Source organism: Protomyctophum bolini (genome assembly GCF_963924005.1).
Source record: "Protomyctophum bolini genome assembly, chromosome: 22".
NCBI classification, from domain to species: Eukaryota; Metazoa; Chordata; class Actinopteri; order Myctophiformes; family Myctophidae; genus Protomyctophum; species Protomyctophum bolini.
This window is the reverse complement of record NC_137883.1, coordinates 34306190-34318319: the sequence shown is the minus strand read 5'-3', so window position 1 is coordinate 34318319 and position 12130 is coordinate 34306190. Positions and strand designations below refer to the sequence as shown.

Below are 12130 nucleotides of genomic sequence, written 5' to 3'. Positions count from 1 at the left end.
AGCTTCAGCGCTGTAGTGTGGACTCAACTTGAGAAGAGTGTTTTGCTAAGTTGCTATGGTATGTTGACTTTTGTAAGATTCAGTGTGTGTGTGTGTGTGTGTGTGTGTGTGTGTGTGTGTGTGTGTGTGTGTGTGTGTGTGTGTGTGTGTGTGTGTGTGTGTGTGTGTTTGTGCTGGGTGAAATGAAATCAGTGCACTGCAGTTTGCCACAACCAATCTTGCTTTGTGGGAGGGTGGGTCAAACATGTTAACTGGCAATCGAATTGGCTTATTGGAGAAGCAGCTGCCTCACTTCCTGGTGCCCAAGAGCCAATAGGATCCGTGTGGAGTTGGGTTGACTCTGTGTTGACACGTTACCATGGCACTGAGCTGACTCTGTGTTTCTAGGTGACTGAGAAACTCAAACTTTTCCACTTTTTTATTTGAAAATATGCTGTGCCATGAATCCCCATACAAGATCTGTGCTGTAAAGAATGGTTCAAAATGTTTTTGTTTTGTTTTGGGTTTTCTTTTAATATATCTTTTGAAACTAGGTACAGTTAAAGTGATTAAAATGATTTTGGTGCAATAATAACTCATTTATCCTGATTCTTGGGACCCCCTGGAGCCCCTTCAAGGCTGCCCGGGGGGCCCCCAGGGGGTCCCTGGGGGTCTCCAGACCACATTTGAGAACCACTGCCTTCAGGACAAGCAAACAAGCTGTTATTGGGTTGCTCTTGAAATTCCATTCAAAGATATTCATAAACAAACTAAAATAACAAAATAAGCACAGTCAGTAATAGGCCTATACTGTGCAACCAGATCTTATTTGACTGATGTTTAGGACACAAGAAAGACTTTCCTGTTTGTTTTTTTATGTGTTTTATATTCTAGTCATGACGCCGTGTTCATGACCAACATTTGTCGTGAAAATATTGTGGTCTCACAGACAGTCTCACTTCCATCCTGGACTACATGTTGTCTCAATAACAGTGTTTCCACACTTGAATGGATGGAAAATAAGCTCCACCCACGCGTTTCCAGGAATCTGACCATCACGGCATTCAGCCGTGCTACCGTTATCTACTACAAATACTATTAACATTGAGTGACTGCAGTTTCTTTCAGTGGTGAAATGTAAAACTAATTGATTTAATTAAAAAATGTTTAATACATTTTTACAGGAAAAAAAGGATAGGATATGTCATTTAAAATATTATTTTTGTATCTATAGAATAATCACTCTAAACAACAACATCAGCAGATAACCCTTTGTTAATGTAAATGCTTATTTTTATTGGTAAGTAAATGCAAAGTCCTTGCAGATTAATTAACATGGAATATGCTCGATCCGTTACAGAGGCTGTTCATTTAGCAGATATAAAGATCCTTGTAGCAGAGGCTGTTCATTTAGCAGATATAAAGATCCTTGTAGCAGAGGCTGTTCATTTAGCAGATATAAAGATCCTTGTAGCAGAGGCTGTTCATTTAGCAGATATAAAGATCCTTGTAGCAGAGGCTGTTCATTTAGCAGATATAAAGATCCTTGTAGCAGAGGCTGTTCATTTAGCAGATATAAAGATCCTTGTAGCAGAGGCTGTTCATTTAGCAGATATAAAGATCCTTAATTGTAGCAGAGGCTGTTCATTTAGCAGCGGAGGCAGCGACACAACAGACAGAGAAACACAAACAAATAAAACACACTCCCAACCTCGTTTTGATATCGAGGCCTCTTAAAAAAACCACTTAATTGCGAAATTGCGGAAATTGCAAATTGCGGAAATTGCGGAAATTGCAAATTGCAGAAATTGCAAATTGCGGAAATTGCAAATTGCGGAAATTCCGGAAATTGCGGAAAGCGAAAATTGCGGAAATTGAAAATTGCGGAAATTGAAAATGACGGAAATTGACAATTGCGGAAATTGCGGAAAGTGTGTCTATAGTGAGTCTTTGTCTCAAAGTGTGTCTATAGTGAGTCTTTGTCTCAAAGTGTGTCTATAGTGAGTCTTTGTCTCAAAGTGTGTCTATAGTGAGTCTTTGTCTCAAAGTGTGTCTATAGTGAGTCTTTGTCTCAAAGTGTGTCTATAGTGAGTCTTTGTCTCAAAGTGTGTCTATAGTGAGTCTTTGTCTCAAAGTGTGTCTATAGTGAGTCTTTGTCTCAAAGTGTGTCTATAGTGAGTCTTTGTCTCAAAGTGTGTCTATAGTGAGTCTTTGTCTCAAAGTGTGTCTATAGTGAGTCTTTGTCTCAAAGTGTGTCTATAGTGAGTCTTTGTCTCAAAGTGTGTCTATAGTGAGTCTTTGTCTCAAAGTGTGTCTATAGTGAGTCTTTGTCTCAAAGTGTGTCTATAGTGAGTCTTTGTCTCAAAGTGTGTCTATAGTGAGTCTTTGTCTCAAAGTGTGTCTATAGTGAGTCTTTGTCTCAAAGTGTGTCTATAGTGAGTCTTTGTCTCAAAGTGTGTCTATAGTGAGTCTTTGTCTCAAAGTGTGTCTATAGTGAGTCTTTGTCTCAAAGTGTGTCTATAGTGAGTCTTTGTCTCAAAGTGTGTCTATAGTGAGTCTTTGTCTCAAAGTGTGTCTATAGTGAGTCTTTGTCTCAAAGTGTGTCTATAGTGAGTCTTTGTCTCAAAGTGTGTCTATAGTGAGTCTTTGTCTCAAAGTGTGTCTATAGTGAGTCTTTGTCTCAAAGTGTGTCTATAGTGAGTCTTTGTCTCAAAGTGTGTCTATAGTGAGTCTTTGTCTCAAAGTGTGTCTATAGTGAGTCTTTGTCTCACGGTGAAAACAGCCGATCTGTACAAGCCCGCACAATAACGACTCGCATCGCTTGTAGATGTGCTTTTTTTCTCCACTATACGTGACACTGGCGTATGTTTGGGGGGTTATCATTTATACGTGACACTGGCGTATGTTTGGGGGGTTATCATTTATACGTGACACTGGCGTATGTTTGGGGGGTTATCATTTATTAAGCAGGCTGTTTTTGTAGAATGTTTGGCCTATATATATTCATGGCTACGTGGTGAAAGCCTGGACACAGTCAGTCACACATACATTACAATACAGTCTAACTGAATGGCAGTGCTGGAAAAATAAACAGGACACACAAAAACACCATGCATCAAGTCATTGCTGCTGTTTATTTGAGATACACCATAGAATAGGCCTTTTTGTTCTATTATATCAAGCAAAAAAAAAAAAAAAAAAAAGACATAATAATACCCATATAATCAAAATACATTCTTAGAAAAAGTTGAAGTGGTACTCTTTTTTTTATATACTTTTGAATATATATCTATATGTATATATACAGTATATATATGTATAAGATATATACTGTATAAGAAGCTGTACTGTATCTTGATTTAATCTTTGTCATGCCGCACAGTTTTACATCACAGAGTTATATCGACAGCTCTTTGATTCAATTCAAAAAACCTGTGCAAACAAAATGATTTTGGCGGAAAACATTCACCCAGAAGGAATTACAACAGGCCGGGGGTCAATGGGAAGCACCCATTTCTCCCCCAGTGACATACTGTATTTCTCTGCACTGAGAATGCATTTACTGTTTCATCGTATATACCGAAAGAAGAAAATAAAACCCAACAAAAAAAACGACACTGAAGCTATTAAAGAAGAAAGCTGTAGGAGAGTTGGATTGATAAACTATAATCCGTGATCTAATAACTAACTTGAACGGAACGGAAACCAACACATATTGTCCTTGCGTGTATCTACTGTACATGGCAGTGCTGCTGACTTGTCGGAGCTACTGCAAAAAAAAACCCAAAGCCCACCAAAACTCATTCGGTGGCTCAAAAGGAAAGGAAAGGTACTATGTTTACCCAGGGTATAACTGGACTAAGCTCAAGAACTTGTTTACAGCCAGGCCCTGCTCATAGAACATTTCATGGTAGAGGTTCAATGCCTTGCTCAAGGGCACTTCAGCGGTGGTAATTCTAACGTGCCGGTCCGGGGATACGAACTATAGCGACCTTCCGATATCAAGCCGTTCGGCCACCGCTGCCTCCCGTTTTACGAGACAATGGAAGTGGTCATAACACCGAAAGCAAACGTGTGCAAAATGTTTCCCGTCATTTAAGTATGCCATCTGAAAGGTCTATAGATATACTGTACTGTATGCAGACTGAGTAGGCTTATTGTAGCTGTGGTTAAGCGTTAAGGTTACTGTGTGCATGATTCATTGTGCAAAAGACTGCATGCTTTATATTCACGTCATGGAACCAGTGAGTAAAAACCAAACTAAAAAAAAACGAAGGAAACGGCGCAGCGTGAACTGATGCGATCATTTTTGCAGAATAAGATATCAACATTGTGCAGCAGAGCACACATCACCCACTCATGTACATACGGTGCGCTGATGTACGCCAATATGCTACTTAACAAAGCCTCAGGTCACAGTGAAAGGGTGGTGTGGGGGGGGAGTGGGGGAGTGGGGGACGGGGGACACAGATGAGCCACAGCATTAAGAGTCATGCACAGAAAGAGATACATTATGATGTAAGCCTCGAAAAAAAAAACCCAAAAAAACGAGAGATAGGAATTGTCAGGAATAGAAGTTATTTTTTTAAATTTAAGGCAATCTACGTAGATGACAGCAAGGACTTGTATAGGCTATACAAACAAAGGCAAAATACATTGGATGGCTGTACTTCATGGGGAGAAAGCTCAAGATTATTATAATTATTTTTTTTAATCTCTTTTACGATCCATGGGTTCTATGTATCTTCTCATGATGCGACAGAGAAACTGCATGGAATCCGAGATATATAAAAAAAAAAAACGTATCTTTAATGTCTATGTAAATGCTGGTAATGATGATGCGTCAAGAATGAACGAACAAACAGTTTAATCCACATTTTTTCCTAGTAATCTCTTTCCCTCATTCCACTTTATGTATAATCAAACATCAGCCACGGTCGTCACTGGTTACAGCAGCCAAGCAAATAGAAAGGCAGTCACATCATAAGCGTATACTCTCGTTTTCTAAATCCATGAGACGCAGCCTCGGAGCCCTCCAGAGAGAGAAAAGCATTTTGCATTTATAAGATCCTGGTTACGAAACACACACCGACACGAATTCCCAAGATTTCCCTGAGTGGCAGTTGCCCTACGCATCATTCCTACGCGCGACTGCCCCCAGTGCGGCCTACCGCGCGCACCGACAGGGGGAAATCAAATCTGGCAACAATGTCACGAGTGGATGGATGGATAGGCTAAGCTAAGCTATAGAAAATACAAACCGACAGCAGCGCAAGATGGATTCTGACGGAAACCATTTGTCATCTTTGTCAATATTATGGAAAAGAATGCCTATCAATATGCCAAATATATATGAACATCTTCTGAAGCCCTATAATATGCACTATAGCCGAGTAGCGAAAATACCAGATCTACAAGACCACATGGTGATGTGGCGTGAGTTGCGCTGATAGATATTAGCTATTTTGATTTTCTGTTTTTGGCTTTTACGACATGCCCAGAGTAGGGATGGCAGGCTGTACGCGGTTGAGTGACAATTTGTCTCGCTTTCTTGTTCAATCAGTTTTTTTCCTCTTGCTTTCTCACGTCTGGGATATTTAGCCCCAGCATTTTTCAAACAGTCGCAAATACTTTTATTTATGGAGTTGAAAACTGCTGCGCGTGACGTTAATTAATTTATTTTGTACTCTGTAGAAGTAGTTTGCCCTTTTTTTGCTATGGCAAATATTGAACTTCAATAAAAGCACATTGATCGGAAACATTAAGGAACACAGCACATTACAATATATGTCTGGACTATAGTTCTGTGTTGGTCATGCATTCACATTGAGGCAGGCCATAATACAGGGTGCACACATCATGAGTTAAAATGAGCAATTCATTTTTTTGTCTTTGTTTTGTTTCAAAAGTATCATTTAACAAGCAAAAAAAACAATCTCAAAGAACAAAAACATATCCAACTTGCTACAGACAAATTGCAGAGCCAAAAAAAAAGGGGGGAAAAAAAGAAAAAAGAAAACCCTTTATAAAAACAAAAAGATAATTTTCTTCTTTACAGTACAAAAATTGGCACAGTATTCTCGAACCAGCACTGCTGTTTCTGTCGGTCCGGATGACGTCAGAAACCCCCAACTCACTGGACCTATGAAACGAATACCCTGAGAGAGAGAGAGAGAAAACAGAAAGTCTTTCATACATGTTCTCAGTATGAAAGCTGTAAGCTTATAGCTCTCAGACTCTATAGAAGACTCATATATTCATTTATATACATGTTTTGGATAGCCTGTAGCCTACATTCATTCATAGTTTCCCCCTCCTCTTTCTTCATCTCCCTTTCTGCAAAACAACAATAATTCTTGATATAGGCCTACTCAGTTTCGAACATGCGGTGATGGAAGAAATATTCAAGTAATACCGTACTCCAAATGAAGAACTAACTCTGTTACAAGTAAAAGTTTGGTAATACATTCATGTACAAAAGTATTGACTATTTAACCCATTCTGAACGGGAACCCCTTTTGGTGTTGGCATCATGTTATGCTTTAGCTATTGAAAAACAGCAGATCTACAAGCTCATAGTGCGCCACCGAGTGGCGCGCTACGAGCTTGTAGGTCTGCTATTTTTGAAAAATCGAAGAACGACTGACATTTTTTAGAATCTGATCTCAGGTCAGAATGGGTTAATCAGACCAGTGTGTGTGTCCAGTGGAAACCTCGTATGAATCTGATCTCAGGTCAGAATGGGTTAAGGAACGAAAATACATGGCATGGATGCACCTGGGCCGTGTCCTCAGTGATGTACGGTCCCCAAGGTCATCACCTGGGCCGTGTCCTCAGTGATGTACGGTCCCCAAGGTCATCACCTGGGCCGTGTCCTCAGTGATGTACGGTCCCCAAGGTCATCACCTGGGCCGTGTCCTCAGTGATGTACGGTCCCCAAGGTCATCACCTGGGCCGTGTCCTCAGTGATGTACGGTCCCCAAGGTCATCACCTGGGCCGTGTCCTCAGTGATGTACGGTCCCCAAGGTCATCGCCAACATCATACCCCTCACTACAGGTGACCCAGCCGGGGTGATCAAAGTCCCGACTTACGTCCCAGTAGAGCTAACCTCGATCAGACCCACTAGGGAAAGACCAGGTCCGCACACTCCGTTGGAGGAACCACTCCGGAAATACTATGCCGGGGCTCGCCGAGATACCCTGCCCGCCGACGGGCCAACCTCTCGGGCCTCGACTTCCCGGCCGCCCCCCTGATGGATCCATACATCCGGGCTGGGAGTGGTGGGACTGAGAGGTACGCTTCTGGCATGTGGAAAGACTATAGGCTCTGTGGGTTGACTCCTGTCCGGGCCCTAAGGGACTAAGGGACTAAGTAAAACTTGTGGTGCCCAAATCGGAAAAAATGCAGAAGTAGATCGTTCTTATGAGGGTAGGTACCCTCACAAAAACATGCAGTAATCCTGGTCTCTAAACTGCCTCCCCCTGGCCAGCCGGGGCGCCTGATGGAGGGGAAAGGAACTGGTTGGAATAACGTGTTCCTTCCACGCGCTATACGTCCAACCAGGGAAACTCCCCCCTGTCAGGTGTAAAAGAGCAACTTGGACACTCAGGCATGAAGGAAGCATGAGTTCAAGTCCGTTGCTCTCCCCAGGTTGGCGGAGGGTGTGTATAGAGCCCAGGATCACAGTTGATAATTGACACAGGGGTGAAAACAAATCGTGGGATAAAAATTATGGAAAAAAAAGAAGTAGATCGTTCTTAATCCGGGTGCTTCAAAAGACCACTGAGAAACTTCCATCAAAATGAATAGCGGCGGGGGGGGGGGGGGGGGGGGGGGGGGGGCAGGGCAGTCCGCCCTTTAGCCCTTAACCCATTCTGACCTGAGATCAGATTCATACCAGGTTTCCACTGGACACACACTGGTCTGATGAACCCATTCTGACCTGAGATCAGATTCATACCAGGTTTCCACTGGACACACACTGGTCTGATGAACCCATTCTGACCTGAGATCAGATTCAAAAAATGTCAGTCGTTCTTCGAATTTTTCAAAAATAGCAGACCTACAAGCTCGTAGCGCGCCACTCGGTGGCGCGATACGAGCTTGTAGATCTGCTATTTTTCAATAGGTAAAGCATAACATGATGCTAACACCAAAATGGGTTCCCGTTCAGAATGGGTTAACTCTGGAGGCCAATGTTGTAAACTAAGAATATGTAAACACGTGCATACGATTCTAAACATCATGTAGTACAGTATACGCTATCTGTATATAGTGTGGCGACCCCACAAAAGACCTGTCCGTAACCAACTTCTCCGCCATTGGAGCTGACAGCTCCATTTGGCACGGCAGGTTGAAATATATATAATATATATATAATATATATATAATATATATAATATATATATAATATATATATAATATATATATAATATATATAATATATATCCGGGGGTTTCATGGTGGTTGTAAAAACTTTGAAAACATAAAAACCCAGCGCAGGGCACTGATCGCTATACAATATGTACCGTATATATATATCTTTGTTATTATTAAACCTGTTTCTATCCTGTGTTATTTTTTTACCTTACTCTTACCTCTGTCTACCTCTCTCATCTCAGGGGAAAACACAAATTGGAGTGCACATTAATTAGAACAATAATTTCACCCACTTCTCGACACCTGTAAAAGCTGTGATGTGACAATAAAGCCCGAATTCTGATTCATGCGTTATGTTGTTGGCACTTAATGAGCCATAATTGCTGCCTGAGGTTCTCACTCACGTAACTCTCATACTGTATAGGAGAGTCATCTAAAAGAAACAGCCGGGGAAGAAGGAAAACAAGCACAGAACAAGAAGGCAGTCGCTCGCGTTGACTCTAATCCTGATAGTTAGAATAAAAAAACTAAACATTTCTATTGGTTACACATTTCAGCATTTTTGGGGCGGGGGCTGAAACCACGGGTAACAAAGAACAATAAGCATAATTATACTACAGCAAACGTATAAAAATGGAGCTGCATGTCCTGGGCTCAGCGGTCCAGGCACCTTGGCTGGTGATCCAGTCTGGCAGTGTGCCGCGGGTTCGACTCCCGATCCCGACGGCCTTGACTGCATGTCTTCCCCCCCATCTCTCTCCCCATTTCCCGTCAGCCTACTGTCTGTCTGTCCCTCCATAAAATATATAAAATGGAGCTGCAGAACACACTAAAGACAAAGCAATGGCAGAAAGCATTCACTGCCACACTTCTGTGTGGAGTTTGCATGTTCTCCCCGTGTCCCCTACGGTAGGTAACCTCACATGTTCTCCCTGTGTCCCCTAGGGTAGGTACCCTCACATGTTCTCCCCGTGTCCCCTAGGGTAGGTATACCCTCACATGTTCTCCCCGTGTCCCCTAGGGTAGGTACCCTCACATGTTCTCCCCGTGTCCCCTTAGGGTAGGTACCCTCACATGTTCTCCCCGTGTCCCCTAGGGTAGGTACCCTCACATGTTCTCCCCCGTGTCCCCTAGGGTAGGTACCCTCACATGTTCTCCCCGTGACCCCTATAGGGTAGGTACCCTCACATGTTCTCCCCCGTGTCCCCTAGGGTAGGTACCCTCACATGTTCTCCCCGTGACCCCTATAGGGTAGGTACCCTCACATGTTCTCCCCCGTGTCCCCTAGGGTAGGTACCCTCACATGTTCTCCCCCGTGTCCCCTAGGGTAGGTTCCCTCACATGTTCTCCCTAGGGTAGGTACCCTCACATGTGCTCCCCCATGTCCCCTAGGGTAGGTTCCCTCACATGTGCTCCCGCGTGTCCCCTAGGGTAGGTTCCCTCACATGTGCTCCCCCATGTCCCCTAGGGTAGGTTCACTCACATGTGCTCTCCCATGTCCCCTAGGGTAGGTTCCCTCACATGTTCTCCCCGTGACCCCTATAGGGTAGGTACCCTCACATGTTCTCCCCCGTGTCCCCTAGGGTAGGTACCCTCACATGTTCTCCCCGTGACCCCTATAGGGTAGGTACCCTCACATGTTCTCCCCCGTGTCCCCTAGGGTAGGTACCCTCACATGTTCTCCCCCGTGTCCCCTAGGGTAGGTTCCCTCACATGTTCTCCCTAGGGTAGGTACCCTCACATGTGCTCCCCCATGTCCCCTAGGGTAGGTTCCCTCACATGTGCTCCCGCGTGTCCCCTAGGGTAGGTTCCCTCACATGTGCTCCCCAATGTCCCCTAGGGTAGGTTCACTCACATGTGCTCCCGCGTGTCCCCTAGGGTAGGTTCCCTCACATGTGCTCCCCCATGTCCCCTAGGGTAGGTTCCCTCACATGTTCTCCCCCGTGTCCCCTAGGGTTCCTTCCACACGCTACGTCCGACCAGGGGAAACTCCCCCCTGTCAGGTGTAAAAGGAGCAAGAAACATGGACACTCAAGCATGAAGGAAGCATGAGTTCAAGTCCGTTGCTCTCCCCAGGTTGGCGGAGGGTGTGTAGAGCAGGGGTGGAAAAATGGTGGGATAAAAAGAAAAAAAGAAAGCACTCACTCGTCCGAAGAGTCTTTAGTAGAGTCCTTTTTGCTGCTCTCCTCGATGTTGGCGATGGATTCAGAACGAAGTCGGTTGGTGACCTCGTATGTGCGCAGCGTGACGCCAAATATGTCCTCATGGTAGCGGTTCTCGTCCTGGTGGTGGAGGGGTCGAGAGGAGAGGGTAAAGTAAGTAAAGTCCTGGTGGTGGAGGGGTCGAGAGGAGAGGGTAAAGTAAGTAAAGTCCTGGTGGTGGAGGGGTCGAGAGGAGAGGGTAAAGTAAGTAAAGTCCTGGTGGTGGAGGGGTCGAGAGGAGAGGGTAAAGTAAGTAAAGTCCTGGTGGTGGAGGGGTCGAGAGGAGAGGGTAAAGTAAGTAAAGTCCTGGTGGTGGAGGGGTCGAGAGGAGAGGGTAAAGTAAGTAAAGTCCTGGTGGTGGAGGGGTAGAGAGGAGAGGGTAAAGTAAGTAAAGTCCTGGTGGTGGAGGGGTCGAGAGGAGAGGGTAAAGTAAGTAAAGTCCTGGTGGTGGAGGGGTCGAGAGGAGAGGGTAAAGTAAGTAAAGTCCTGGTGGTGGAGGGGTCGAGAGGAGAGGGTAAAGTAAGTAAAGTCCTGGTGGTGGAGGGGTCGAGAGGAGAGGGTAAAGTAAGTAAAGTCCTGGTGGTGGAGGGGTCGAGAGGAGAGGGTAAAGTAAGTAAAGTCCTGGTGGTGGAGGGGTCGAGAGGAGAGGGTAAAGTAAGTAAAGTCCTGGTGGTGGAGGGGTCGAGAGGAGAGGGTAAAGTCATTGAAGTCCTGGTGGTGGAGGGGTCGAGAGGAGAGGGTGAAGTCATTGGCACGCAGGTTGCTTTGAACTAGTTAAAAACTTAACCCTCTAAGACCTGCATTAATTTCTACTTGCAAAAAATGGATTTCAACCTTACTACTACTTTGTACTACTAGGACTAAGATTAAGACTAAAAAAAATGTAAAAAAAATGTAAACAAAAATGAAGTTTGATGAAAAATGTATAATAATTATATAATGATATAATAAATTAATAATTTACATTTGGGGGATATCTTTCACAATAATGAATAAAACATGTTCTAGACATTCTAATGATAAAAAAAAACATATATTACAATTATTTTACTTCCTTTTTTTTTTAGGGTTAAAAGGTCAAAAGTTTTATTTGTGTGAATTTCAGTCTCTGTAAAGTGTAAATGATACCGCCATTGATGCAATGGAGCTCTTACTCTGAGTTTGCTGATGAAGAAGCTGGCGTCCTCCAGGCTTATCTTCCCCTGCACCTTGATGATCTGCTGGATTGTCTTCAGGACGTCGTCCGCCATGGTCACGTCCCCGCACACGTAGATGTGTCCCCCCTCGTCCCTCAGGCACTGGTACACCTTCTCTGACATCTGCTCGCGCAGCACGTCCTGGACATATTTCTGACGGAGGTGGCGGGAGGTAACGGCGACCGAGATAGAGCGCGGGGCGTTAAGGCGTGAGCAGGAGAGAGGAGAGGAGATGACAGACAAGGAGAGAGGAGAGAGGAGAGGAGAGGAGATGACAGACAAGGAGAGAGGAGAGGAGATGACAGACAAGGAGAGAGGAGAGAGGAGAGGAGATGACAGACAAGGAGAGAGGAGAGAGGAGAGGAGATGACAG

General features: G+C 44.2%; 1 protein-coding gene across 1 annotated transcript in view; it reads right to left on the bottom strand.

Annotated features, from left to right (window-relative positions):
• Nucleotides 1-10501: 10501 nt before the first annotated feature.
• Nucleotides 10502-12130, bottom strand: part of nos1 (nitric oxide synthase 1 (neuronal)) — a gene marked incomplete at both ends in the record, with an annotated part of 61927 nt that continues 60298 nt past the window's right edge. Inside the window, 2 exons of the mRNA XM_080755704.1 lie at nucleotides 10502-10642; nucleotides 11716-11910. Of these exons, the coding sequence (XP_080611830.1) occupies nucleotides 10502-10642; nucleotides 11716-11910 (336 nt within the window). The remainder of the gene's footprint in view (nucleotides 10643-11715; nucleotides 11911-12130) is intronic.